The 27,841-nt window shown below is 47.0% G+C and overlaps 1 protein-coding gene across 1 annotated transcript; it reads right to left on the bottom strand.

Moving 5' to 3' along the window:
- Positions 1 to 218: 218 nt before the first annotated feature.
- Positions 219 to 27,841, bottom strand: LOC307083244 (voltage-gated potassium channel KCNC3-like; the record flags this gene model as incomplete). Its single annotated transcript, XM_079747077.1, is given in 7 exon segments — positions 219 to 376; positions 19,275 to 19,347; positions 19,349 to 19,491; positions 22,194 to 23,055; positions 24,893 to 25,024; positions 27,664 to 27,666; positions 27,788 to 27,841. Coding segments are annotated over 7 exon segments (1,425 nt in total).

The raw sequence follows: 27,841 nt of genomic DNA, 5'->3' as shown, positions 1-27,841 counted from the left end.
GATTGATTAGTATTGTGTTGTTGCTGCTGCTGCTGTTGCTGAAATGCTGCTGCTGTTGTTGATATTCACTCGTTGACACGGTTACAGTCACTTCCTGATTAGCGTAGTTACGGTGAGTGTGTGGGTGAGGTCGAGGCAGCGGGTGGTGGTGGGGGAGAGCGGTGGGTGGGTGGGTGGGTGGGTGGGTGTTGGGGGAGGGGGGCTGCTGCTGTTGTTATCTACAAGATGGAGGGGATGGGCGAGCGGCAGCGTCTCAGGCCGGGGGGCTGGAAGGGTTCGAAGTTGGAGTTGATGATGGGGGTCAGGCGCAGGGGGGGGGCCGTCATGCCTGATATATTATTGAGACTGCGTGACTTCTCGTAGCCTGTGGCTGGGGCTGTGGGGGGTCCCCAGGGGCCAGGGGTTAAAGGGCAGAGGACATGAGGATGGATGATGGGTCATTTTGGGCAAGAAGGTGTGGCGGACATTTTGGTTTGGATTTGGTGGCGATGGGAGCGCGGGTTAATGGGTACAAGCAAAAATATCATGATGTGATTGGACCAAGTTAGGACGGATATGACGGTATGGTTATGGGATGCAACAACAGCATTGTAAATTCAGAAATTGCAATCACCCCATTTGTTTACAGTAACAAACATTTGTACGGTAGAGAAAGGAAAAACAAAAGCACAATATAAATAGACAATATATAGAAAGACCAGAAGAAGAGCCATTGAGACCAAGGAGGAAAAGGACAGACAGACAGGCAAACAAATGGACAGACAGACACAGAGGAGACAGACAGACAGACAGACAGACAGACAGACAGACAGACAGACAGACAGACAGAGAGACAGACAGACAGACAGACAGGAGACAGGACAAAACAGGAATAATGGTTATGAAAATCAATTGCCGTTTAGACAGTAGCCATAAGATACACCTGTACGAGGTGATTTGCAACACCGACAAAACACCGTGTAGAGAGGGAAGAGAGGCCCAGGTCCAATGGATGTACACAAACAAAAACATAGGCCAGAAGTCCCGCATGTTGTATGTCATTTGCTTGCTATCACAAGTCATGTGATAGACCAAATATCAGCAAATAGTGCCAAAAATCGAAATATAAATAAAGGATACAAAGATAAATACGGCCAAATGTTAGTTTGTCCACATCCACTAGACTAGCCACACTCTGTGGTTCCCAAAGGGACGTTAGCTAGAGCACTGCTAGCCAGAACACTGTTAGCCACAACATGTTGAGAAGCACAGAGACTATGGTTGGTAAATCATCTGGGCACGAGTGCCTGGTGAGCAGTAGCATGGATACCGTTACCATGGACACTAGTGCACAAACACAAACACAAAAAAGGGTAATAATCTGGAATTTCACTATCAACTTTTCATTTTTTCCCCTCTCCCTCTCTCTCTCTTTCAAGCTGTTAACAACTAAGAATCCAGTTGTTTTATCCAGCCAGAACATTAGAAGAAAAATCCTATCAAATAGATTAGCTATAAAGCTAATTAGTCGGTTAGACAAGAGAGACTGACAGACAGACAAGCAGGCAAGGCAGACAGACAGACAGACAGACAGACAGACAGACAGACAGACAGACAGACAGACAGAACGACAGACAGACGAACAGACAGACAGATTGACTGAAAGACTGACAGACAGGCAGACAGACGAGACTTTCTGAGAATACAAAATGATTGGGACCTGTTGAAGTGGTCATGGTCATACTTTGGTATTTTTAGAATCAACTTTTTCTTAACCAATAAAAATGAACACTTTGGTTCGGTGGCACGTGTGACTTGTCGACATGGTGCAAGTAATCTGCCAAACTGACTTCACGAGGCCCAAAAGTAGGCCGACTGCCCTCCTACGGTATCCACTCCTTGACGGCAGCCTTCCCCCAGCTCGCACTAAGGACAGACGGGCCCGCGCTGGGTGGGGTCACAGCGTTTTGGGCTGCACCCCTCCTCCACAGTTATGTTGTGTCGGACGAGGAGGAGGAAAAACTGTGTATGAGCTTTCCGTATTAACGGTGACATTCATTATTAATAGCCCATACTTGACCAAGAGTTTGGAAAGCACTCTGTGTCCTACATAGTACAATACGTGTATAAATAGAGCGAAAAAATCCTCTAGCACTCGCTACGCTGGTAGTGAGGCAGACGTAGGAACAGCACTCTATGTAATGGCTTGGCAAGGAATGGGGCTCTTTCCTTCTCAATATGGCGCGGTTTCACACTGACCTACCTGCGTTTTAAACACAGCCGAGGGCCAAGGGATGTAAACTGAGCTACTGCTCTTTGTTGTGTGAATATAAAGTAAGCTTATAGCGAGGCTAATCAAGACCATGGGATGGTGGATGGCGTGAGCCAAGGTGAGCCCCTTAATAAAGAGTGAATGCAGTATGGAAGGCAGTCAGCCGCACAGACACACCGAGAGCTGATACTTCTTCAAGCAGTTTAGCAATGATTCAATGCGCCATTGAATGACATTGAAGACAATGAAGTTCCTCTCCAAGGTAACCTTTAGTTGTGGTTTTCCCCGCCGTTAAATTTTAAAGTTCATAAATCATCATCATCATCATCATCATCGTCGTCCGATATTTCGAATTACGGTTGCTTGCATGATCTCAGTGCTAAAGGAGCTTTCAGGTTACCAAAAACAGACCTGACACAAACGTAGGGGTGTCTCAAGAATAGGATGGAGAATAGGGAACTTGACGGGTCGTTGTGGCGGTGAAGTTGTTGTTGTTCAAGGACTAATAAGTTAATCAAAGCCAAGCTATTCCACAGTCCTACTTTGAGACACTGCCAGGCTAGAGGCTGTGCCATGTTCCACCAATGTACTGTTTAAGTCCGGCTCAATGGAATCCTTCTGGGCCCCTGTGCCTGCTTTTGGGATCAACCTCCTCCAATTTATTTGCAACCACATGCAGGTGGACCCCGCTGGATTCAGGGTTGAGCCGGACTACATGAACGTAACGTTTTGAGGGTGAACAGAACCTTTCTGTGTGGTGCGTATTGGTCTCCTCCCGCTGTCACGTGCAAAGACACACACGCAATTACTATGACATCGCTATCGGGTGAAGCTGCCCTTCAGTTGGCTGTGCCAAAAGGGAGAACATGTACACTTCCTTCCTCATGTTGAGAGACAAGGCAATCTCTGGCACTGTTGTTATGACGTAGTTAGTTATAGCTACAATGTGAAGCTATGTCAAAAAATAGTCCAACACAATGTATATAATTTATAATTTATCTAACATCATCGTTATCTAGTAATACTAGTTATAATAATTATCATCACAACAACCATGCAATACTTACAACCAAAACACACCAAAAGTGGCAGTATCTCTCAGAGATCAACATCTCAGAGGAAATGCACCCTTGAGTTAGCGGCCAGTGGTCAGTTTCTACTTTGCCTTCGCTCAACATCAGTGTTGGTCAATATGCTTTCTGAGGTTCTGCATGAGTCAGACACTCCCAGGTCGTTATCTACTTCCTGCACTCTCCTGTCACCAGTTTGAGAAAAAAAGCTGAGGACTCTTGAAACCTCATCATAAAAGATTCTGTATTTTGGGATTCTGCACTTCTAATCTCTATTGTACACAATGTCTTGAATGCTTCTTTAAGTTAATACATGCTGTGCAGTAATATTAAACAGGACTTTGTATTACATTCAATTAGCAAAATAAGGCTGTACAGATAATTGAAATACAGCGAGAGAGGTACAATTAGCTTCATTATTAATTCATTATAAACACTTGGCCAGAACTCTTTCCAGGCCCGCCAAGAAAATCTAAGTGTTACATTTAATATTTTTCTTGATTACTAGGTTAATTGATTACTACACATTAGTACACATTACCATGTGTACACACAACTTTGTGAGTGTATTAGAAAAGTGTCTGCTAAATACACTCCTCAAAAATACCAAAAGCTACAACACCATCTAAGCTAACACAGTCCTAATTTCATTATCAAAAACTTGTATGTTGTGAATGTGGGGACGGTAATATGTATCTTTATCATTATTAAACTCTCCATGGGCCCTCTCCGCGTCTCACCCTGAGACGTGTCTATGAGCTTGTGTTAGGGATACTGCGGAACGCCTCGGGCTCTCTTGTCTGTCCAAATAAAACTTTATGGGATGTCAATCCCGGTAAGCGTTTCAATCAATCAGCCCTGTTATGGCTCTTAGTAGATTGGGACGTGTCCACGGTACTGCCACCATGACTTCCATGTCAACTCACACACGCCTTCGCGCGCGAGAACAACAAGGTTTATGCAGAGCGGCCTGTAGCAGTAGAGGAAGGGATTAAGTTGATTAGGATCAATAGCCTACAAAGCCGTAGTCCTTGTCATACAGCGTTGGAGCATGTCGTCAACAAGGGTCATGTCCCCAGTCCTTCCAACAAGCGGCTGCTTTTCTGTTTTATTTACCGCGATTGCACTAATTTTGCTATTTTCTGTCGTTTTTCCATGTTTTGTCATGTATTATGTGCACTTAAAGTATCTATATATTTGTATGTATATTTATACAAAAAATATATACAAATTTATGTATATACTGTATATAAATATAAAGATATGTGTTTGCTTTAATTGTTATTGATTACTCCTTTAAGAATAAGGAACTAGAAGTGGAAAATAACTCAATGCATATTAACAAATACTGATGCTAAACCAAGATGGATGCTTCTGTCGGAGCAGCTCTACCCAATGAACGATGAGTTAAGTCGCACGGGCCATCGATTTCCACAGTTCAACTTTGGAACTTGAGCATTTGTAAGTGCATCGCAGCCTCAAAGCTGAGGAATTTGAGCTATGGATTTGTGGTTAGCGCACAGTTAGAATATAATATTATTGCTTTGTTGTTCAGGGAAAAGGATTTAGCTGAAAGCCGGTAAGGAGGGACATTTGGTTTAGAACCAAGAGTTATTAGTTTGGCCGTTTGATTGATCAGTTGAAACATTGTTTCAGACACAAAACTGTGCTGATGCCGTTAAGGCCAATGTGCATGGGAATTGTGGGAAATGTAGTTAAACAGAGAGCAGCTGTGCCCCTTTTCCCATGGTGAGATTAATGGCACCAAGTATTACCATGTCACACTTTGTATTTCCCCTGAGCTTTGGTAGACATAAACCTGAGGGACCTTGGGACCTTTAAAAGAAAGAAGAATTCGACCTGACAGTAATGCCAAAACGAAGTCAGCGGTACAGTCACACGTCAGCCATTTAACACTACCTTCCGATTCAAGAAGGAACACACTGAAGGCAAGAAAATTAAATAGTGGGAAAGCCAGAAAAAACGAACAAATGGGAACTGACGGCTGAAAAGACCAATCTAAGTGTAGGACATAAGCCAATAGTTTTGTCATCAGATACATGCTCTACAATCACGACAAAGAAGAAGAATTAGAAGAAAAAGCAGAACAAGAAGAAGAAGAAGAAAAAGAAGGAAGTAATGATGATGATGATGAAGGGTTAAAACCAGTTGAAATGTCTGTACTAAATTATTAGTCACATGCAATTTGAATCTGTTTGGTTCACCCTGCTTATTTTCTTTGTCAAAATCACCAAGGGAATTGGGCTTATGAATGTATTCCCTCGCCATAAATCCACAATGTTTCCATAACGACATTCTTTTCATCGCCAGCCGTTACTCCAGAAGCTGAGCTAACTCCGTAGCAAGCAGCATTAGCAGTCAGAAGTGTCAAACAAGCTCACTCGAGGTGCATTAGTCCTTGTCTTTGTAACTCGCAAGTAGGTTCACAGTGTCTAGACTGCAGCCAGACTCTTGTCGATGAAGAGTTTGTTCATGGTGTGCAGTGCAGCTCTGACACCAGTTTCTGAATCGAGGGTCAGCTCTTGTTAAGCCATGCACCGAGTCAATTCGGGTCAAAGCGCTTGGACCATTTCCACATTCGAAACATCTGGAAACTAAGATCAAAGAACGCTAAACAGGTTAACCTATGAGGTCATCAACCTTCTTTGATTGAACTGGATAAAAAAAAAAAAGAGTATGATCGCATCCGACTTAATTCTGCTCGAATTAAGTACTTCGAAAAGAAGGGCAAAAACAAAAGAGGTTACTTTACGTGAAGAGTAACGGTTGGAACCTGTCTACGCTCGTCCTCTCCACGAATGCAAAGTAAACAAAGCTAAAGTAACGTCAAACGTAAAATAAGTAATGCAAAAGCAATCAGAATAAGTCGATTTTGCGGGGCCTTTCGTTGCCGATCGTAGCGATAGCGGGTTTGCTGCTGCTGCTGTGCCGTAATGCTGACTCAAAGTACATACCTCCGAATGGATCAGACTTTAGTAACGCTACGCAGGGGGAGAGACTGGGGAGGGTAGCCTGAAGATGGGATGGAACAGACCCCGTGTTAGAGGAATGGGATGGGTCACAACACAGGGGGCAGATGTCAGCAGGTAGGAGGGGAGGTTAGGGGCAGAGGGAGGGGAGCGATATCAGGGGTGAGAAGGTAGCAGCTGGGATTAGCAGCAGGGTGAGAGTATAACAACGACCAGACCCTCAACTGGAATTGTATGAGAAGATATAAATATAAAGAATATTTTAGTTACATAAAAAAGGCCAATCCTGTATTGGCATGGGCGCCATTTTGTGCCGGGATGAGGTCCCGATGCGATGGGTTTGATTGGTTTGCAACAGGACCAACCCATTCAGGCACACTACAGCGACCAGTGTCAATATCAGATCTTTTTTTGGATTGAAATGATCCAAAAAAAGCTAAAAGGAATCTTAACCAAAATGGCTTTATGTGTTACAGACAATTTATGACCTACTTCTTTTATTTATTAATAAAAAAAAATGAACCGTACAAGCAGGTACATATAAGGCTTACTATGTTCCTGTTGCACTAACCAAAAGTGCTGCTGTAGCACTAGTGCTAAAACTAGCAGTAAAACTGGCGCACTTTGTAGCAGACGCTACAAAGAGTGAGACTAGACAACCACTTCTGTAGAGCTGGTCCAATAGATTGGCAGTTGGCCTTTGGCCTTTTTTACGAGCCCACTAACTATATCATAGAGTGCCTTTGTCTCAACGGACCCAGGAATGAGGAGACGGAAAATGGCCGACTTTGGTCAGTTGGTCTTGTAGCCAGAGGTGTGATGGGGGGAGGGGGGAAAAAGGGTCAGGGGGTAAGGGGGCACAGCTGGAGAGGGAAGACAGACAGACGGTCAGCAGGGTTGTGGTTCGGGTTAAACCAGGAATCACACACATCGATATGGGAACGACAATGGAAAATGTTACACCACAAACAAATACACGACATACACGGAAATCACTGGGAAAAAAAAAGCTTAAAAGAACACACATGATACTGTATTGCAATATATTCCTATATTGCATGTAAACATGTTAATACACGTTCGATATATTGCAATTGTCCAGTAAACTACGACAGTAAGTGGGTCATTAATGAGCACATTTCCATCAGATGTCCCCCCTGATGAAGGTTACACGACAACACCAAAAGACATTGGACACATCAAAGTATATACACACAAACACACTATACAGACATTGTACAGACATACATACACACTCCTGTTCAGGGCGTGTATGTATGCGACATAGCTTATTCCGGTTTTAAACGGCAATGATCAGAGACGGGAGGAGAGAGTTAGACATGACATGTGATACGGCGAAACAGAACGGGAGAGGTGGTGGTGGTGGTGGTGGTGGTGGTGGTGGTGGTGGTGGTGGTGGTGGTGGTGGTGTGTGTGTGGGGGGGGGGGGGGGTGGTGGTGGTGGTGGTGGTGGTGGTGGTGGTGGTGGTGGTGGTGGTGGTGGTGTGTGTGTGGGGGGGGGGGGGGGGGGTGGTGGTGGTGGTGGTGGTGGTGGTGGTGGTGGTGGTGGTGGTGTGTGTGTGGGGGGGGGGGGGGGTGGCTTGGAAATGTTTCAAGGTCCGCTGTGTGTACACACATGGTCCCGTACGCACACAGTGTAAGGTACAACCAGTGTCCTGTACCCACAGTGTGTCCCCTAAACACATGGTCTGCTACACACATTGTCCGGTACACACGTGTGTCCCCTACACACATTGTCCGGTACACAAACTGTCCGGTACACACTGTGTATGGTACACACAATGTTCGGTACATGAGTGAATGTTTCCATGACTAAAGACAGAATAACACAAGCAAGCATTTGAAAGAAGAGGGAGAGGGAGAGAGAGGCAAATAGTGTCAGAGAGAGAGAGAGAGGAGCAAATAGGGAAGGAGGGCGAAAGAGAGAGAAAAAAGCAAAGAGAGAGAGAGTCAGAGAGAGAGAGAGGAGCAAAGACGGGAGGAGGGAGAGAGAGAGGAGCAAATAGGAGAGAAGGGAGAAAGGGGGGACCAAAGAGGATAGGGGGAAAATTGAGATGAGCAAAGTTGGGGAGGAGAGAGAGAGGGGGGCAAAGAAGAGAGGAGAGAGAGCGAGGAGCAAAGGGTGGAGAAAGGAAATTGAGATGAGCAAAGAGGGAAGGAGGGAGAGAGAGATGAGGGGAAGGAAAGAGAGAGGAGCAAAGATGAGAAGAGGAAGAGAGAGATGAGAGCGGAGGAGAGAGAGGGATATGAAGGACTTGAAAGGAGAAAATAATGAGGGATGATAAGACAAGACTCAGAGTCAAGGGAATTAGCCCTCGCGAAAATAATGTTAAATAAATATACAAGGAAGGATGGAGGCGGTGGTGGAGGAGGAGGAGTAACACCAACATGTAGGGAGAAAGAGTTGCAAAGAGGTCAACCAAGAACGGGAAAAGAAACAAAAGGAAAAAGAAACAATGCACAGAGGTGGGATTTGAGGGTTGAATCCCTCATGACCCGGCAATTCGCTATGTAGAGATGCCCATACAGACACAGGTGAAGTCACTTGAATGGGAAGACATGTTACAACAAGGGTGGTGCGTCTGACGGACTCTGACGGACACACAGACGTAGGGAGCGACACACATGCCCACGGGTCACGGGCGATCGCAGAGGGGCGCCCTACCTTCTCCTGACTCAGTGCAACAACTCCTTGAGATCTCATGTCATTTCCACCCGGCTTCGGGCTAAACGCAACACATTTACGAGCCGATGAGGGAAGGAGAGAAAAGATGATGATGAGAAAGAAAGAGTGGCCAAGAATGGGTGAACTGAGAGTTGACTGCTTTCAAACTCCCTAAGTCCTCGCTCCCTAGTCCTCGCTCGCTTCCCCCTGTTCCCTAGTTCAAACCCATCGTTTCCTACTTCCTGCCTACTGTTCGATACATCCTGGTCCCTTCCTCCTGTTCCCTACACCCTAACCCCTTTCCCCTCCTCCCTTCTTAGTCTTCTTTACATCCTGGTCCCTACAAAGTTCCCTACTCCCTACCCCTGTTCCCAACTCCCTACCCCCTGTTCCCTACACCATACCCCCTTTTTCCTCTTTCCCTACTTTCCCTACCCCTTGCAACCTGGTCCCTACAAACTTCAACACTCCCTATTCTTTATCCCTAACACAGCTTGCTCACCCTTGTCCCTCACTCACTGTCCCCAACACAATCCCCCATGTGACCCACCCGGGTCTGTTAGGCACAAATCGGGGGAGAACCTATCGGTTGAGGGCACGGCGAATTCTGGCGCTAGAAAGCACATCGAAACGGGAATGGATTCATGGATTTATCTGCCGTGACTTCACGCGACCTGACTCTGGTAGGGCTCTGTTATACATCGCTCAATTGTCATTACAGCTGTACTCAGAGTGGAGGAGGGGGGCCGCTGCTGCATGAGTCCCCCCTTTACCTCAGTGGTAGTAATTATCCAGGGGGGGGGGGCGGGGGTGGAACTATAGGAGCAAGGTGTAGGGGGAGGAAAGACTAGAGAGGAAAAGCCGGCCACACAAACAGAAACGAGAGCGGTGTTGGGGTTTGAACAGGTGGGGCCGTGTGTTTGAGGAGGTAGGACACTGTGTGTTTGTGTGTGTGTGTGTGTGGGTGTGTGTGTGCGTGCGTGTGTGTGTGCGTGCGTGCGTGTGTGTGTGTGCGTGCGTGTGTGCGTGTGTAAAAGATGGGAGGGTTTGATGGCGGAGAGAGGGTGATGGAGAGAGTGACAAACTCAAAGATTTGATGGATCCTGTGTGGCGATGGTAGGGTCTAAAATCAATGGGCCACCGAGTAAGTCACAGGAGTCGATGCAGTCAATGCAGAGAATCAATGTCCCCTCCACTAAGAGAGGAGAATGGACAATAGGAAGGAGGGAGATAAACAGAGAGAGAGAGACAAAGGGAAGGAAAGAAGGAGACAGCTGAGAGCAAAGACTAAGACGGATTGTTGTGTTTTTTTTTCCTTTCCCCCTTTTCTCTGTCCCGTTGCTTATCACTCTAGATAACAAGAAATGTCAAGCGCTATCATACTGCGGAGAATGATGCAGCTGCAATGCAGCTCGTCCGCCTCTTGGGGGCGCTGGTTACACTGCACCAATTTTCCCCTCTACAACTAACTCGGATTTCTTGCTTTGGATCCTATGAAGACGAGACTGGAAGGGAGATTAGGATTTGTAATACTGCCTTGGAATTTATCGTTCACCAAGTCTTCGTAGATGTCACATTTCTTTAATAGTGATATCAATTAACACTATATACTGACTGTTGTTCAAGTCAGATTAGACAAGCCGTTGTGATTATTTGGTTGTAGAAATGCGTGATTTTATGTGATTTAAAAGCTTGCGCTAGGCCATATTTCATAGATTATTTGTGTTTGGTATTTCGTAATTTAGCTCACCTTTCTGTCTAAAACGACTCCTGGTTAAATCAGATTTGCACGTTAATAAAGAGCTTGCACAAGGGCGCTTACAGGTTAGGCTGCGGACATTTGAGGATCGAACACAGCAGCGTCCTCGTCGACTCGTTCACTTTTTAAAAGTGAACCCTTGAGGAATGACGTCATTTAAAATATGGATAAAAAGCCAAGGGTAGGGAGGGACTTAGATCCATTCTGCGGGCCATCTGTGTGCTCGAAAATTGTGTAGTTACAGCATCTACCTCCCTCTGTTTTGGACGGCAGATAGCCGAACTAATTATATAACGTGATACTTAAGCATTAACCTCTGAGGCAAGGCGACACCCAGAGAGAAAAAGAGAGGGACACGAAGAACGAGAGAGGGACACAGACGGCGAGAGAGAGAGAGAGAGAGAGAGAGAGAGAGAGAGAGAGAGAGAGAGAGATCGTATGAAGACGAGACAGGAGAGAGAGAGAGAGAGAGAGAGAGAGAGAGAGAGAGAGAGAGAGAGAGAGGGAGGGAGAGAGAGAAAAGGCAGAGCATGGGTAAAATGCCATGAATAGAACAATATATGATGGGGAATGATTAAACAAAATGAGGATAAAAATATATGACGATTTGACTGAAAAGGCAATAAATCAACTTATATATAATTATAATGCATCAGTGCATTGTACGTTATCTATTAATAATACAAATAAAACAAATATATATATATATATATATATATATATAGAGAGAGAGAGAGAGAGAGAGAGAGAGAGAGAGAGAGAGAGAGAGAGAAGAGAGAGATAAAGATAGATAACTTGATTGATGGATAGAAAGAAAGAAGGAAATAATTCTTCACCAAAGTCCTTTTGGCTTGGGTTTGAGGTGGGAGAAGATCCATAGGAAGGGGGGGTGGGGGGTTGTGCTCATTTGCTGATAGATTTTGCCCCCTCCTCCCCCCCGAAAAAGTCTAATCTTGTATAAGCATATCAATCCTTTGCATTCTTAGCATGCGGCAGGGTCCTTTATAGCGGCACGGTGTCAAGAGCGAGAGAGCGGATGAGGACCGACAGAGAGAGAGGGAGGGAGAGAGAGAGAGAGAGAGAGAGAGAGAGAGGGTGCAACACTGCGCACAAAGTCGTTCCTCCTAGCTGTGGATATTACCGATCCGTCGAGGACCTCAACACGGGGGGGGGGGGGCGGCGATACAAGGTGAAGCACCCTCCCATCCACCGAAACAGCGGCGGCTAATGCTAATGCTAATAGTTAGCGAATGCTAGTGTTAGCTAATGTCCCCAGGAGGGAGGAAGGAGCAGGGGAGGGGAGGGAAGGCTGGGGTGGGGGGGGGGGGGGGAATAGCACAGTCTCTCGAAGCACAAAGTGGCCCTTCACTCGGCCTCACAGCATGCCTGCGGTGGCTGAGCAGAGGGGCCCGGACGCTAAACCCCCGCCGCGGGGGGGGGCGGTGTCACACCGCGGGGCGGGTGGTTCACATACCGCGCCGCCTTCCAGCCAATCCAAACAAGCGACTCTTGCCGCCGATTGCAACGGCACGCGGCGGCGGTGGCCGGCTCGTCCCTAGCGGTGTGGGTGAAGCGGCGGGCATGTCTTTAAGATGCGTTTTGATCGATTTCGTTAGCTCGAAAGAAATATGTCAATGCGTTAAAAAATGCCCGATAAATCCAAGCCCTCCTTCTGTTTCACTCAGAGGCGTAATTCAATGAACGCTTTGCACATGTGTCGCGGGGCAGCATAATGGAGAGCATCGAGAGGAAGGGAGGAAGCTGAGTGATCACTGCAGCTCAGCACAAAGTGATACCCCGGGCCCCACACAGCCCCTTGGAGCCTGCTGCATAAGTACTTACCTGTGTGTGCGTGTGTGTGTGTGTGTGTGTGTGCGTGCGTGCGTGCGTGTGTGTATGTGTATGTGTGTGTATGTCAGTGTGTGTGTGTGGGTCGTACTAGTGTATGTGTGTGTGTGCGTGCGTGCGTGTGTGTATGTGTATGTGTGTGTGTGTCAGTGTGTGTGTGTGGGTCGTACTAGTGTATGTGTGTGTGTGCGTGCGTGCGTGTGTGTATGTGTATGTGTGTGTATGTCAGTGTGTGTGTGTGGGTCGTACTAGTGTATGTGTGTGTGTGCGTGCGTGCGTGTGTGTATGTGTATGTGTGTGTATGTCAGTGTGTGTGTGTGGGTCGTACTAGTGTATGTGTGTGTGTGCGTGCGTGCGTGTGTGTATGTGTATGTGTGTGTATGTCAGTGTGTGTGTGTGGGTCGTACTAGTGTATGTGTGTGTGTGCGTGCGTGCGTGTGTGTATGTGTATGTGTGTGTATGTCAGTGTGTGTGTGTGGGTCGTACTAGTGTATGTGTGTGTGTGCGTGCGTGCGTGTGTGTATGTGTATGTGTGTGTATGTCAGTGTGTGTGTGTGTGTCGTACTGGTGTATGTGTGTGTGTGCGGGTGTGGACCCGACAGGTGACATGGTGTCTGTGGCCTGTGCTGGGCTAAAGTATGTGTCTTGGTGGTCTGGTGATAGCAGCAGCTTGATGCCCCGCTCATCACACTGGGAGCAAGGGTAGGCTAGCTGTCTACAGAAAATCAGCAGGACACGCTAGCTGCCCCAAAATGCTAAAGCAGACCTCTATAAGCGTCAAAGCAGCCAGTGTCTCAGGCTAGCCAGAGAGAGGGAGAGAGAGTGAACGCCACAGAGACAAAGAGTCAGCAATGTTGATGGGATTTTTAAAAATTCTTTCCTCACATGAAAATTTTGTAATTGTTGGAATTTTAGATGAGAAGATATCCTGATTGATTTGGGTTGCTTGTTGTTTATTGCTCTCCCTGGGCTAGGCTTTAACAGCTGACCTGAGCTCAGTGTGAAAGCAGAAGAAACTGACCGACCGACCGACCAACCAACTGTCACTGGACGGCGGGGACATGGGGGCCCCCAGTTCACACAGCAGCTGTCACTCTGGCACCAGTTAACACAAACACTATTTGACCTCATCCCCAGTTCTTTATTTGGTGGAAATAAAATCCTACCTCACACGTACAAAAAGCACCGCCGTTTGCAATATTTGGGATTCCCAATGCTGAATTGATGTTGTGACATTTAACGTTATTGTCGTTTTCCTTTGAAAAAATCAATTCAAGTCGTTCTCGGCTTCACCCTACAGCACCTTACAACCCCCTATGGCTCCCTTAATCAATGTTGAGCTCTGTCTGCTCTCCAATCCATACATTTATTTAGATATAATGTAATCTAATCTATATATATATAAATATATAAATAAATATATCTATATAATCTATATATATAAAAAATATAGCGCTTACAAGATGGTGGCAGCTACACATATTTATATATATATATATATATATATATATATATATATATATAAATATATATAAATGTAGCTGCCACCATCTTACAGCGCTAGTGCTTTTGGGAAAAGGGGAAAGAGCCCAAGGAGGTGTGGCCTAGTGTGACCCCGCCCCCAGACAGACCCTATCTGTAAGTACCAGAGTGAGAAGTGTGCGGGTGAGAGGAGGAGAAGGAGGAGGAGGAGGAAGAGCAGGACGAAGGGAAGACAGCTGCGGCATAGAAAGTGATAGAGAGAGAGAGAGAGAGAGAGAGAGAGAGAGAGAGAGAGAGAGAGAGAGAGAGAGAGAGACAGGAAGTGAGCAAGAGGGAAAGAGAAAGAGAGAGCGAGATAGAGAGAGAGAGAGAGAGAGAGAGAGAGAGAGAGAGAGAGGTTGAGTCGGTGGGAGTTTTGGGGGAGAGGAGGGGGGGGGGGGGATAATAGGAGACAAAACAAGACAGACAAACAGACAGACAGATGGACACAAGTGTAACACAGAGCAACAAGAGCCAGAAACAGTAAAATAACAACAAGAGCAACATCAACAACAACAACAACAACAACAACAGTAAACAAACAAAAGGTACACAGAACCACCTGGGGAAGGAGACAGTATCAACAACAACAGCAACAAGAGGAACAACAACAGCAGCGCCAGCAACACACACGAGCCAAACTAGGAACTTTAAACCGCTGAGTGCACCTTGTGTCCCTGTCTCCCCCCCCCCCCTCTCACCCACGCATATGGCGGGTGTGTAGAGAGGGGCTGGCATATGACAAGTGACCCACACCAACACACACACATAAAAACACACACACAAACACACCCACATATATATATATATATATATATATATATATATGCATATATGTGACATTCACACACTACACACAAAAGAAACACTTTTAAAAATTGAAGAAATGAATGCATGCGTACAGACACACTCACGGTAAACACTTTGTGCGATGTAAATGCCATCAGTCTGAAACAATTGCAGTAGGCAAAGACACACACACAGACACACACGTGGTACACACATACATACTCAGACACAGTGTGTTCTGTTTTGCAATATCAATATTAAAAGGGGCAGAGCAAATTTTATACAGTAGGTTTTACCTGTGTGTGTGTGTGTGTGTGTGTGTGTGTGTGTGTGTGTGTGTGTGTGGTTGTGTGTGTGAGTGTGAGTAATGGCGTGTGTGAAGAGACTTCTCTGTGTTAATGCAGAGTAACATTAAGTTTGTGCTGGGTTGAGGTCAATCCTTATGCCCTCAGGAATATTCTGTGATCTGAGGTCATCTCCGGCTGTCAAAGGTCATTTTACCATTTCTGTGTGTAAGAGCATGCGTGTGTGTGTGTGTGCATGTGCATGCATACGTGTATACGTGTGAATGTGCGTTTATGCTAGGCATTTGTATGTGTGTGTGTGTAGGTGTGATTGTTTATCGGAATGGGCCAAAACATTGAGGAGTAATGGCTTCACCGGGTCAAGAGAAATCAATCCAACCAATTATTTGGATAGTGCTCCTTGACCAAAAGCGTTTATGACTCCTTTAAAGGTGAAACGGTTTGGGAGGGAGAGAACACACTGCGTCATGCATTCCACTCACACGCTTTAGGACGTGTTCCCATGCACCTTAAGAGCGCCAAAATGGGGATCATCAGAAGGTTGGACATTTGGCACAAGATGTGAATCCCTCAGAGGTCAATTCTTGTTAACCAACCCATGGAGGAGGAGGAGGAGGTTGAGGGGGGGGGAGTTTTATGTGACGAATCAAGAGGGCTCATGGGAATTCAGTCAGGTGCTCTTATCGAAAACACACACACTCACATACGTTGTACGGATGTGAATATACCTGTACACGCTGATCCGCAGAAACACGGACACACAAGCACACAGTCATAGTCACACTTTGTACACATGCATATGCCCCCCCACCCTACACACACCTATAGTCCCCAACAACCCCCCCCCCCCCTTCCCCAGAAACCAGAAATGACACACTTCACACCAGCAATCACTCAGCATGCACATGTTAACGTTCAACCCATTTGTGTGTGTGTGCGTGTGTGTGTGTGTGTGTGTGAGCGTGTGTGCTTTATGGATGTGCATTTTGAATATTAGCAGGTGGAATTATTAGTTATAGGGATTCTTTGTATAATGTTAGAATATAATCGGAGCCTATCAGTGTCCAAAACATACGCTTTTAGAGAACGTACAATGACAGGTTGCTAAGGGTCCCAAAGGATTCGATCAAAGCCTCTATTCCTGGCTTAAGGCTTCAAGGTTCTTGGTCAATACCGGACCACTCCAGTATAATAATTGTGCATGAGCTACTGTATATATATCAACATATATCTGTAGATATATATACACTGTGCTCTATTAACTGTGTTTACGACGTGTTTACGATGTAAAAGTACCTACAGTTTGGGCGGACCCGGGTGAAGTTGACCTTTTTTACCAAAAGTATAAATAATAGTTCCGTTCCTTCACGTCACTTTTTTTTGGGTTAGTATTGTTTTGGGCGTTGCCATTAGCGATGGGAAGCTGGCGTTACCTCTGCGCGGACGGCTAGGGTTTGATCCAAGAGGAGGAGGAGTTAGCGTTGAGGTCCTGCTGTAGCAGCGGGCCCTCCTGCTTCAACCAATCACCTCCCGGCAGCGAGATCAGTCTGCCCGGCGACGCGGCCTCTGACGTGTGTGTTATATTGTGTGTGTGTTTGTGTGTGTGTGTGTGTGTGTGTGTGCGTTTTGGTGATTGTGTGTTGGTTGGGTTGTATCGGCAACGGTGGGGGACAAGGTGCGGTTTAGGGGTGCAGGTGTGTTGAGCATTTGGGGGGGTGGGGGGGGGAGTAGGGGTCGTAGGGGTCGTAGGGGTCGGTAGGGGTCGTAGGGGTCGTAGGGGTCAGGGGTTAAAAATTGAAGCGACAAAGACGAGAGTTCACGTTTCAAATCAGGAAGGGATAAGGCAATTCCCAAGTGACGATCCAGGGAGGAGGAGTGTGTGTGTGTGTGTGTGTGTGTGTGTGTGTGTGTGTGTGTGTATTGAATGGGGGAAGTGGGGTGGCGGGGAGACAACACGGAACATTAGAATGCATTTGACGGGGAGAGGGAACGGCAGGCAGGAAATGAAATAAGAGGGAGGGTGAAGGGAGGGAGGATGGAGAGACAGCGATGCAAAGATGGCCGCAGCAGATGGAGAGACCAAAGGAAGCGTGAGAGAGGAGAGAGAGAGAGGATGAACTGTTAATATCAACACAACCATTGATGAGGAGAACCACACTGAGACACGCACACACAGACTTATGCACGCATACACTCACACTGAGGCAGGCCAACGCACACGCACGCACGGACGCAAGCATGCACGTAGGCACACGCACACATACACACACGCACACACACACACACACACATACACAGACAGGCACAAAGACACACACACACGCACACGCGCACACACACACACACACACACACACACACACAGCCAGGCGCACAGACAAATAGGCTTCCACAGACAAACAGACAGTCAAACAGAAAGATAGATACAAATAAATAGACATAAACAAACAGACAGATAGACAGAGAGATAGATAGACAGACAGAAAAATAAACAGGCATGCAGACAGACAGACAGAAACACACACACACACACACACACACACACACACACACACACACACACACACACACACATACAGATAGACAGACAGACAGACAGACGGACAGACAAACGGACAGAGAGACGGACAGACAGACAGACGGACAGACAGACAGACATGGTGTGACAATGGAGTGCCTGACAGGCCTGATAAGGATGAAAGAGCGATCTGCTGACGTCTGACATGACATCATCTGATGAGTCATCACTGTCCAATCGGGTTCATTGAGCAGCGTTATAACACATAAGGGAATGTTTAGGAGTTCAGCGTCCACGCTTCTGTCAGTGTCAGGGGTCATTTGTTATGTTTTAAGAAATAACCCTACAATGTGTATGTCAGTGTACAACCCTACAAACTATAGCAACCTTTGAATAGTACAAAGTTTGGTGAAAAACGTTGCTGTATCTATTCCCTATACTGTATGTGTCTCTGAAATAAAGCCTTTCTTGGGCTAAAGGCTTCCATGTCAACGTAGTGAAAGGTATGGCTGCTACTGCCGTCGACCTGGAAGCACTCAAATTAAGTAGCAGTCTCCATTCTCCATCCGTCAAAGAGTTTAACGTGCTTACCATAATCCATAAATCATGAATAAACCATGAATCCCTGCAGTGTGTGGGATGTGTGTTAAGCACACAGGACGGCGAACCTATGGGATATCATGTGACCGCTCCGACGGTGTCATCTACATGATCTGTGGTCTGCAGGTCCAACACCAGCACGGGTGTATGCGTGTGCGCGCATGTCCGCGCGTGTGTGTGTGTGTGTGTGTAAACTGAGCATAATCGTTCAATTAAATAGCGATGCGATACGCGCTGCATTGCTATTTGAAGCATGTCACACGGGTCGAGCTGGTGCTGGAGGGGGCAATGGGGGGGTGCAAGCGTTCTGCCGATTTCTCAGTTGTCGTTCGAAATGATTGATCGGAGTAGATATGAAATATGAGAGAGGTGGGGGGAGGGTGTGGGGGGGGGGGATAAATGAGGTCAAGTAAAGAGACTGCTATGTGTGTGTGTGTGTGTGTGTGTGTGTGTGTGTGTGTGTGTGTGCGTGTGTGTGCGCGCTGTTCAATGTGGTTGCCTATGTCAGCCTATGTATGGCTTCTTCTCCAACAGAGCCCTGGCGTTTCTTGTGTTAGTGTCGGGAGTATCGATTGGCCGACGAGGGCTTGAGTCTCATTTCCCCAGCGCACGCGTCCGTCTGCGCGTCGCCTATTTGCGCGCGGACGCGCGCACAAACGTTTGTGCGCTTGTGCTCGCAAGCACAGGGCATGCCAGGACACTGCTGTGCGAGGGCGAGCGCACGCATCACACATCCTGTGCGTGGGCGTGTGTTTGTATATTTGTGTGTGTGTGTGTGTTTTAGTGCGTTTGCATGTGTGTGTCTCTCGGGGTCAACACTACTCGCCATCTAACAACCAACCAGCCGCCCCCCCCCCCCCCCCCCCCCCCCATACCTTATCCCTCCCCCCCATCCCCCACAATGAATCTCCCTCCCCCCCCGGCTCTTCTGGGCCTACCTTTGCGCACGTTGCCGTCGGCGGGCCGCTGGAACTCGCCGGTGCTGAGCAGGAAGCAGGCGCGGTCGTGGGGGGTAGCGCTCGCGGGCGGCGCCGCCCGAGCCGAGCAGGCCGCCGGTGGCCGGGCTGCGCTCGTCGCCCAGCACCTGGTCGATGTTGGGGCAGTCCTCGTTAGCCAGCGCCGCGTTGGCCGCCGCGTCGCCGTTCTGCTTGGAGTCTGTAAGGGGGAGAGAGCAGAGGGGAGGGAGAGAGACATAGGGAGATAGAGAGAGGGAGGGAGGGGGAGAGAGAGAGAGGGGGATAGGGAGAGAGAGAGAGAGAGAGGGGGGGATAGGGAGAGAGAGAGAGAGAGAGAGGGGGGTAGGGAGAGAGAGAGAGAGAGAGCGAGAGAGGGGGGATAGGGAGAGAGAGAGAGCGAGAGAGAGAGAGGGAGAGAGAGAGCGGGATAGGGAGAGAGAGAGAGAGAGAGAGAGAGAGATGGGTACAGAGAAAGAGGGACAAAGATAGTGAAAGTGGGAGAGAGAGAGAGAGAGAGAGAGAGAGAGAGAGAGCGGGAGAGAGAGAGATCAGAATCAGAAAGAGCAACATACATGAAAATACAATTAGGAAAACCCTGAAATACACATGAAATATACACAATATAGAAATCTAAGATGTAAAGTGTGCCATGTGTCCATCATGCACACTTTGCACTTTAGATTTGTATCCGGATGTGACAGCAGAGAGGGAAGAGAGGAGAAGGGTTCGCACAGGGAAGGGGAGGAGGTGAGGGAGGGGGAAGGATAAGAGGAGAATCCAAGGATTTCACAGGATGGAAAGAAGAGAGGAAGAGAGTTTGAGATTTAATTAGGGAACAAGTCATGTGTGGAATTATCCATAAAGGCTCACATGCTATAGAGAAGCATGCATTGCGTAAGTACTCATATATAGTTCATAATATGTGTGTGTACACTGGATGACATGCTAAGCATGGCCATGTCAATCTCAATTAATTTCCAACTGATGCACACACACACACACACACACACACAAACGCACGCACACACACACACACACACACACACATACACAACACACGCAAAAAGTTTCCTTACTCTCTTGCTCTTGAGAACGCTTCCACTTGTGTGGAAGGGTCTATGCTCACACACACACACAAACACACACACGCACAAACCCACATACACACACACGCACACACCCACACACACAAACACACACACACACACACACACACACACACACACACACACACACACACACACACACACACATACACCACACACTCGGCTATAGGGGGGTGGGGCAGGCTTGTGTTGCTAGTTTCCAACAAGGCTGTCAAATCTAATATAACATGACCCGCTGCTGAATACGTTATAGAAAGATCCCAGGGGGCGGGAGGGCTCACACACCCTCGCACACGCACACACACTCGCACACGCACACACACACACATGCAGACTTGCCTTCCTCACGCAAAAAAACAAACAAATCATGGAAAGTGATACCAAAGAGACGAATGAAAATGATTGGTGGGAGAGAGAGGCCATAACATGAAAGAACAAAATAATAAATGTTAGTGTTTATGGAGTGTTAAAGTACTTCATAAACTCTTTCCAACCACACGGACAAACAGACATATACACACACAATCTATTTCCCTTCCCACTTAATTAGATGTTGACAGCCTGTCAAAATCTATTCCCAACATTTGCACATTAAACCTCGGATTACAATCATAGATGGTGTGGTAGAGAGACACAGATAGAAAGAGGAGATGGGGAGAGCAGGATAGAGAGAGGGAGATTGAGAAGGAGAGAGAGAGAGGGAGAAGGAGAGAGGGGGAGAGAGAGGTAGAGAGAGAGAGAGGTAGAGAGAGAGAGAGAGAGAGAGAGAGAGAAGGAGAGAGAGACAAACTGACAGAAAGACAGGCAGCATAAGTGCTCTTCGGGGAGTCTATGGGTTTGTGGATGAAATGTCTTTACAGTGTAATTCTATATCTGCAACTCACACACACATACACACATAAACACACAGACAAACACTCATACAGACACACACAGACACACACACGGACACAACTTTCTTTCTACGACCTCTATCTATATGATTCCACAACATTCTCTGACGCACACACACACACTGACACACAGAAACGCACACACACACACACACACACACACACACTCACACACACATACATACAAACACACACACGAACAGACACACACCCAATCATGGTTGTCTTGAAGCTGTAATCCGCTGACATGTCGAGTGAGGAGGCAGGGGGGGAGACATGAGATGGATCAATGTTGAGAAAGCCTATCCCTCCTTCCATATATAGCCCTGATTTAGCATTAACCAAGCATGTCAATTACAGCCATCCCATATTCTCCCCAGATAGAACCAGATTACCCTCAGCTTGGCACTGAGGGCTTCGCGGGCGCTTGGCTAGTGAGTTTTTTTTCTTATACTCGCCTGGAAGACAAAATCCTTAGCTTTTGTCCACCCAGGCTCAGATATAAATACGCCACACTACTTATAACCATGCGGGAAAAGGCCCGGACAGATGCAAGGCAATTTAATGAAGGGCTTGCAACTTTTGCAGCGCTAAGACGTGTCGCCTTAAGGCGTCTGCCCTGACGGGCGGCGGCAGGCGCTTGAGGCCTGGGTGCTCGCTGATCTCCCTAGGTTGCTGAGGGTGGAATTATAAGGAATTGAAAGTACACAAACACCAGGGGAAACGGAGTGGAAGTGGGTGAGTCTCTCCGTACAGCTGTATCAAGAGAGATGTCATGATACACACATGAGCGCACAGACACACACACAAACACACACGCACACACACACACACACACCATTCCACACACACACACACACACACACACGCACGCACACACGCCCTGCCCCCCTGCCCCATACCTGCTCTGTTGATCTCAATGATCTCTTCCTGGGCCAGGGGACAGTCCCCTGTGCCCACCATGCTGCCTGATCCCACCATGCCTGGCCCGATCACATTACCCATCAGCCTGTGCGGCGAGGCGGTGGCCATGGCCAGGGCGTCCGGCTTGCAGTAGTTGGGCGACCCCGGCTGCGGTGCCCGCGGGATGTGCTTGTTCCTCTTCTTGGGCAGCTTCTGCTTGGCCATGGCCAGGGAGTAGTACATGCCAAAGTTGTTGACGATGACGGGCACGGGCATGGCGATGGTGAGCACCCCGGCCAGGGCGCACAGAGCCCCCACCAGCATGCCCGACCAGGTCTCGGGGTACATGTCCCCGTAGCCCAGCGTGGTCATGGTGACCACGGCCCACCAGAAGCCGATGGGGATGTTCTTGAAGTTGGTGTGCTTGGCGGCAGTGGGGTCATCGGGGTCGGCGCCGATGCGCTCGGCGTAGTAGATCATGGTGGCGAAGATGAGGACGCCCAGCGCCAGGAAGATGATGAGCAGCAGGAACTCGTTGGTGCTGGCCCTCAGCGTGTGGCCCAGGACCCGCAGGCCCACGAAGTGGCGGGTGAGCTTGAAGATACGCAGGATGCGCACGAAGCGCACCACGCGCAGGAAGCTCAGCACGTCCTTGGCCGTCTTGGAGGACAGGCCGCTGAGGCCCACCTCCAGGTAGAAGGGCACGATGGCCACGAAGTCAATGATGTTCAGCGTGCAGCGGAAGAACTCGGCCTTGTCCGGGCAGAAGATGACGCGCAGGATCACCTCGATGGTGAACCAGATGACGCACATTCCTTCCACGTAGGTCAGCCAGCCGTCGGTGACCACCTCGTACACGATCTGAGGGGAGGAGGGGGGGGGGGGGGGGGGGGGGGGGAGCGAGGGGGAGGAGCAGAGGTGGTAAGGTAGCAAGTGGGAGGAGCCGAGGGAGTAAGGTATAAAGTGGGAGGAGCCGAGGGAGTGAGGTAGCAAGTGGGCGGGGTTTCATTTTTGCGAGCCCCTTTGACAGACACATTCACAAAGTCATAGAGGCGGTTCGTAGCAATGAAGGATACAGGATAATTCAGAGATACACATGATGAAGGGCAAAAAAAGAGAATATACTACCCCAAAGCCTGGCAAAAAAATAATAATTTCACAGTTTATTTTCAATTGTGCACAGTTTTGTTTTGGGATGTGATTACGTTGTAATGTAATATATTTGGATCTGCTTTGCTTTTTTTATGCAAGGAATAAAGCACTTTCCCGCGAAATAATGCCAGACAGGGATAGTAATGCTTACCACAGTGGAAGTACATAATTCACCAATAACAAGGCACCCTGGAGTGGTTAATCTCTTATTAACCTGTAGTAACATGTAGTTTATATAATATAATAACAGGGCACTGCAGAGTGGTTAATCTCTTAGTAACCTGTAGTACTATGTAGTTTATATAATATAATAACAGGGCACTGCAGAGTGGTTAATCTCTTAGTAACCTGTAGTAACATGTAGTTTATATAATATAATAACTCTTAGTAACCTGTAGTACTATGTAGTTTATATAATATAATAACAGGGCACTGCAGAGTGGTTAATACCTTAGTAACCTGTAGTAACATGTAGTTTATATAATATAATAACTCTTAGTAACCTGTAAACTACTATGTAGTTTATATAATATAATAACAGGGCACTGCAGAGTGGTTAATCTCTTAGTAACCTGTAGTAACATGTAGTTTATATAATATAATAACAGGGCACCTTGGTTAATCTCTTAGTAACCTGTAGTAACATGTAGTTTATATAATAAAATAACAGGGCACTTTGGTTACTCTCTTAGTAACCTGTAGTAACATTTAGTTTATATAATATAATAACTCTTAGTAACCTGTAGTAGTATTGAGTTTATATATTATAATAACAGGACACCCCAGAGCAGAGGTTGATTGCACTTATACCACAGTTACCAACAATGATAAGATATTAGTTAATAGTTAATCTATAACGCTATGGTTTTTTAATCGACTTAATCAGCTTTTTTCGCAGGACTTGTATCTTGCATTTGTGTTGTCAAGGATACAGCCGGTCCCTAGTTGGATCAACTGTTATTTTTAATGATAGATTTGTCATGCAATGATTCCGATTACAATACATTGATTCTGATTCTGCCAATAATGCAAATCACTGGCACGGTATTGACCAATCAGGAAGAAGAATTCAACAATGCTGTGTGTGTGTTTTTTAATATTTGTCCATTTCCTGGGTTTTAAATGTGATCCATGCTGAAGTAAAGCACTATGAATGGCCTTGTTTTAAAGGTGCTGAATGCACCTGTCTTGCATGATTTACTATGAGAAAATTGTGTCCAACTGAATGAAAAATCCCCAGACAAGCGTTTTCTTTTTTTTACATTATAACCCAGATTTCTTTACTGTTAGCTTCCAATGCTAAAATCTATCCAATATTGGCTATTGGCAGGAATTCATTTTAGAACCTGCTTATTTAAAGGTTAATTTATTGTTTTAATGAATTACATGTAACTTGAACAAACTGATAAACATGAGTCACATCACAACCAAAACCCTGACTGAAATAAAAATCACCTGCAAAACTCCTACGAGTTTATCTTTGAACTGAAGCTAATTAAATCATTGAACAGAGTATGGAGTGGACTGAATAAAGGGGCGGGCCTACCTCCTCGCGGGTCACGTTGCCCACGGTCACGTTCTCTGTCTTGTTGTAGATGGTGTTGAAGACTTCGTGGGTCTCCAAGCAGAAGGTGGAGATGGAGATGAGGATGAAGAGGAGCGAAAGGAAGGCCACGTACTGCAGAGGAAAACAGGGGGGGGGGGGGGGGGGGGGGAGAGAGGAGAGAGGAGGACGAGCGATAGCGGGACAAAGGGGGATTTATATAGATTCCAAGAAAAGGTGGAGGGAGGCGGGGGGGGGGAGAGAGAAGGACATGAAAGACAACGTTAATTTACAAGTCGTTGGATCCTTTCATACATCATGCTTCAATGTATTTTGACGCAAATTCCCTTTTTCCTGAAAAAACGGTACAATCGTTACATAGGCAGAATTGCACAACACACCACACAACCTTTTACCAACTCAGCTGTAACATGACATATTCTGCTATCAGCAGTACAGAATGTCACTGTCGATACCGTGGCCGCTGCTGATGGTGGTGTTTTGGGCTACTGCAGTATTTAGAAACATAAGCGGCCATGTCCAGAGCGGGCGACAGGGGGCGCCAAACGCCATGAGTCGCTGCGTCGTGGCGTATGATGGAATGCAGTTAATTCAACTCCCAAATATCACGGCTGCTGCAAAAGAATGTCGTTGACAACATTGCAGTAAAAAGAGGGAGATATAACAAACGAGGTACGGCGAGAATGCGTGCGAGAGAGAGAGGAATAGAGAGGGAGATAATAGGTAAAGTGCAGAATGAGTTTTAGAATCTTTGCGAGAGAAATCAATTCTCATTATGTGGAAAATGATCAACAGACGATTAAATAGAACGACTACAGCGAGCGAGATGAGCGATATTAAAAGCAATAGTCCGAGGGGAATAGAGCGAAGAAAGGAAGGAGACATCAGAGAGAAGAGAATGGGAAGAAAGCTAATTAGAGAAAGGATAAAAAAGAGCTTATGGAGATGTAGGCATAGCAACAGCCACCAACAAGAAAACACAGGTGTCATGTGTGAATGCTGGGATAAATGTCTATTGATTTGCTCACTATGTCGGTACGTGTGTGAGTGTGTGTGTTTGTTTATGTGTGTGTGTGTGTATGCATGTGTGTGCACGCGTATGTGTGTGTGTGTGTGTGTGTGTGTGTGCACACGCATGTATGTGTTCACGGCGATATGGATCTGTCAGCTGTACTGTCCTCTTGGCCTGGGATCAATAATTAACTATTTATCTTTTACCACCATGTTCCACCTATTTCTCTCCCCAACACACACCTCCACTCACGCACACACATACACACACACAAACGCACGCTCACACTCGAACGCACACGCACACTCGCACACCAAACCATGCCCTCTCGGTCCGCCAGCAGTTGACATGCCATGAATACATTTTATGTAGCGTATTATTAGAGTCATTTCCTATAGAGCGTGCGGGAGAGCCCAGTGTTAGTTTATGTGTGTGTGTTGCAATTTCCCTTTTTCTCTGCAGTGCCTCAAGATCCCTCCTCTTCTTCGCCAAGTCCCCCCCCCCCCTCCCCCCGCCTTCCTCATGTACCCCACCACTGTCTCCCCCTCCCCCCATCCTCCCCCCTCCTCTATGCAGTCAGCTGCCTGCGTGTGATTGGTTGGCTTCTCCAACCAATCCAGCCCCCCCCCCAACCGTATTCCAACAAATCAGCCCGTGCATCTTCTCCGTGGCAGAGCCATCACGCTAACGGGTTGGGCAGCCGTCGGTTAACCACACGTAACCAGCGGCGTGTGCGCTGTCCGTCTCCCACCTGCCACCACATTCACACACCGCCGCCGCGCCCCACAACCGGTGCCTAATCCGACACAAAAGTGTGATTCACTCACTAGAGGGTATGTGTGTGTGTGTGTGTGTGTGTGTCTGTACGTGTGTCTGTGTTTGTGTCATTCTATGTGTGTGTGTGCGTGTGTGATGGTCTATAGACGTGTGTGTGTGTTCGGTGTGTCTTTGATGTTTTCATGTAGTGTCATTCACTAGAGGTAAGGTTGCGATATAAACAGATACAGGAGTATGTTTGGTGTTTTACGTACATTGACCATTGTTTTGAAGAGGTGTGTGAGTATACACAACCAGTGCCTAATCCTTCACAAACATTTGTGTGTGTGTTTTTACATGTCTGTGTAGTGTCACTCACTAGTGGGTAGGTTGTAATATAAACAGATACAGGAGTGTGTTTGGTGTTTCATGTATATCGACCAATGTTTTGAAGAGGTGTGTGTGACGGTTTTGGGATGTTACACGCTTTGTGTGTGTGACTGTGTTTGTGTGTGCACATTTGTGCGCACTTGGGTGTGAGGTCACTGACAAAGACAGACATATAAAGGTTTCATCAAATCTTCAGAGATAAGATCAACTCCCACAGCCTATTATAACAGTCTAATTTAACACTGCTATCTAGATCTGCCCTGGATACACACACACACACACACGCACGCACACACACACACACACACACACGCACACGCACGCACACACGCACACTCAAGCACACACACACACACACGCATACACACACACACAATCACACATACACGGCGCGCCCAGGCAAACACATACACACATGTACATGCACACACAGACACAAATGCACACACACACGCACACACACACATGCGCACACACACACACACACACACACACGCAAATACACATGCATACACGCACACACACGCACGCACACACACATACACACATACGTAGACAAATACACACACACACGCAGACTCACACACACACATACTTGCTGAAAAGACACACCACAAAAATAGACTTAGTCAACAGAGGCAACAGAGACTGCCTTGCTGAAGTGCCAACACGGTGCTAAACCCAACCCCCCCTTATCTGAGCACCATTTTAGCGCTTACAGAACACAACCAGTTGACGTATGGCTCAAACGATTGTTCCCTCAAAAATGCCAT

Source organism: Pollachius pollachius, assembly GCF_949987615.1.
Source record: "Pollachius pollachius genome assembly, chromosome: 11".
Classification (NCBI taxonomy): Eukaryota; Metazoa; Chordata; class Actinopteri; order Gadiformes; family Gadidae; genus Pollachius; species Pollachius pollachius.
Note: the sequence above shows the minus strand (reverse complement) of the source record. Positions and strands in the feature narration are given on the sequence as shown.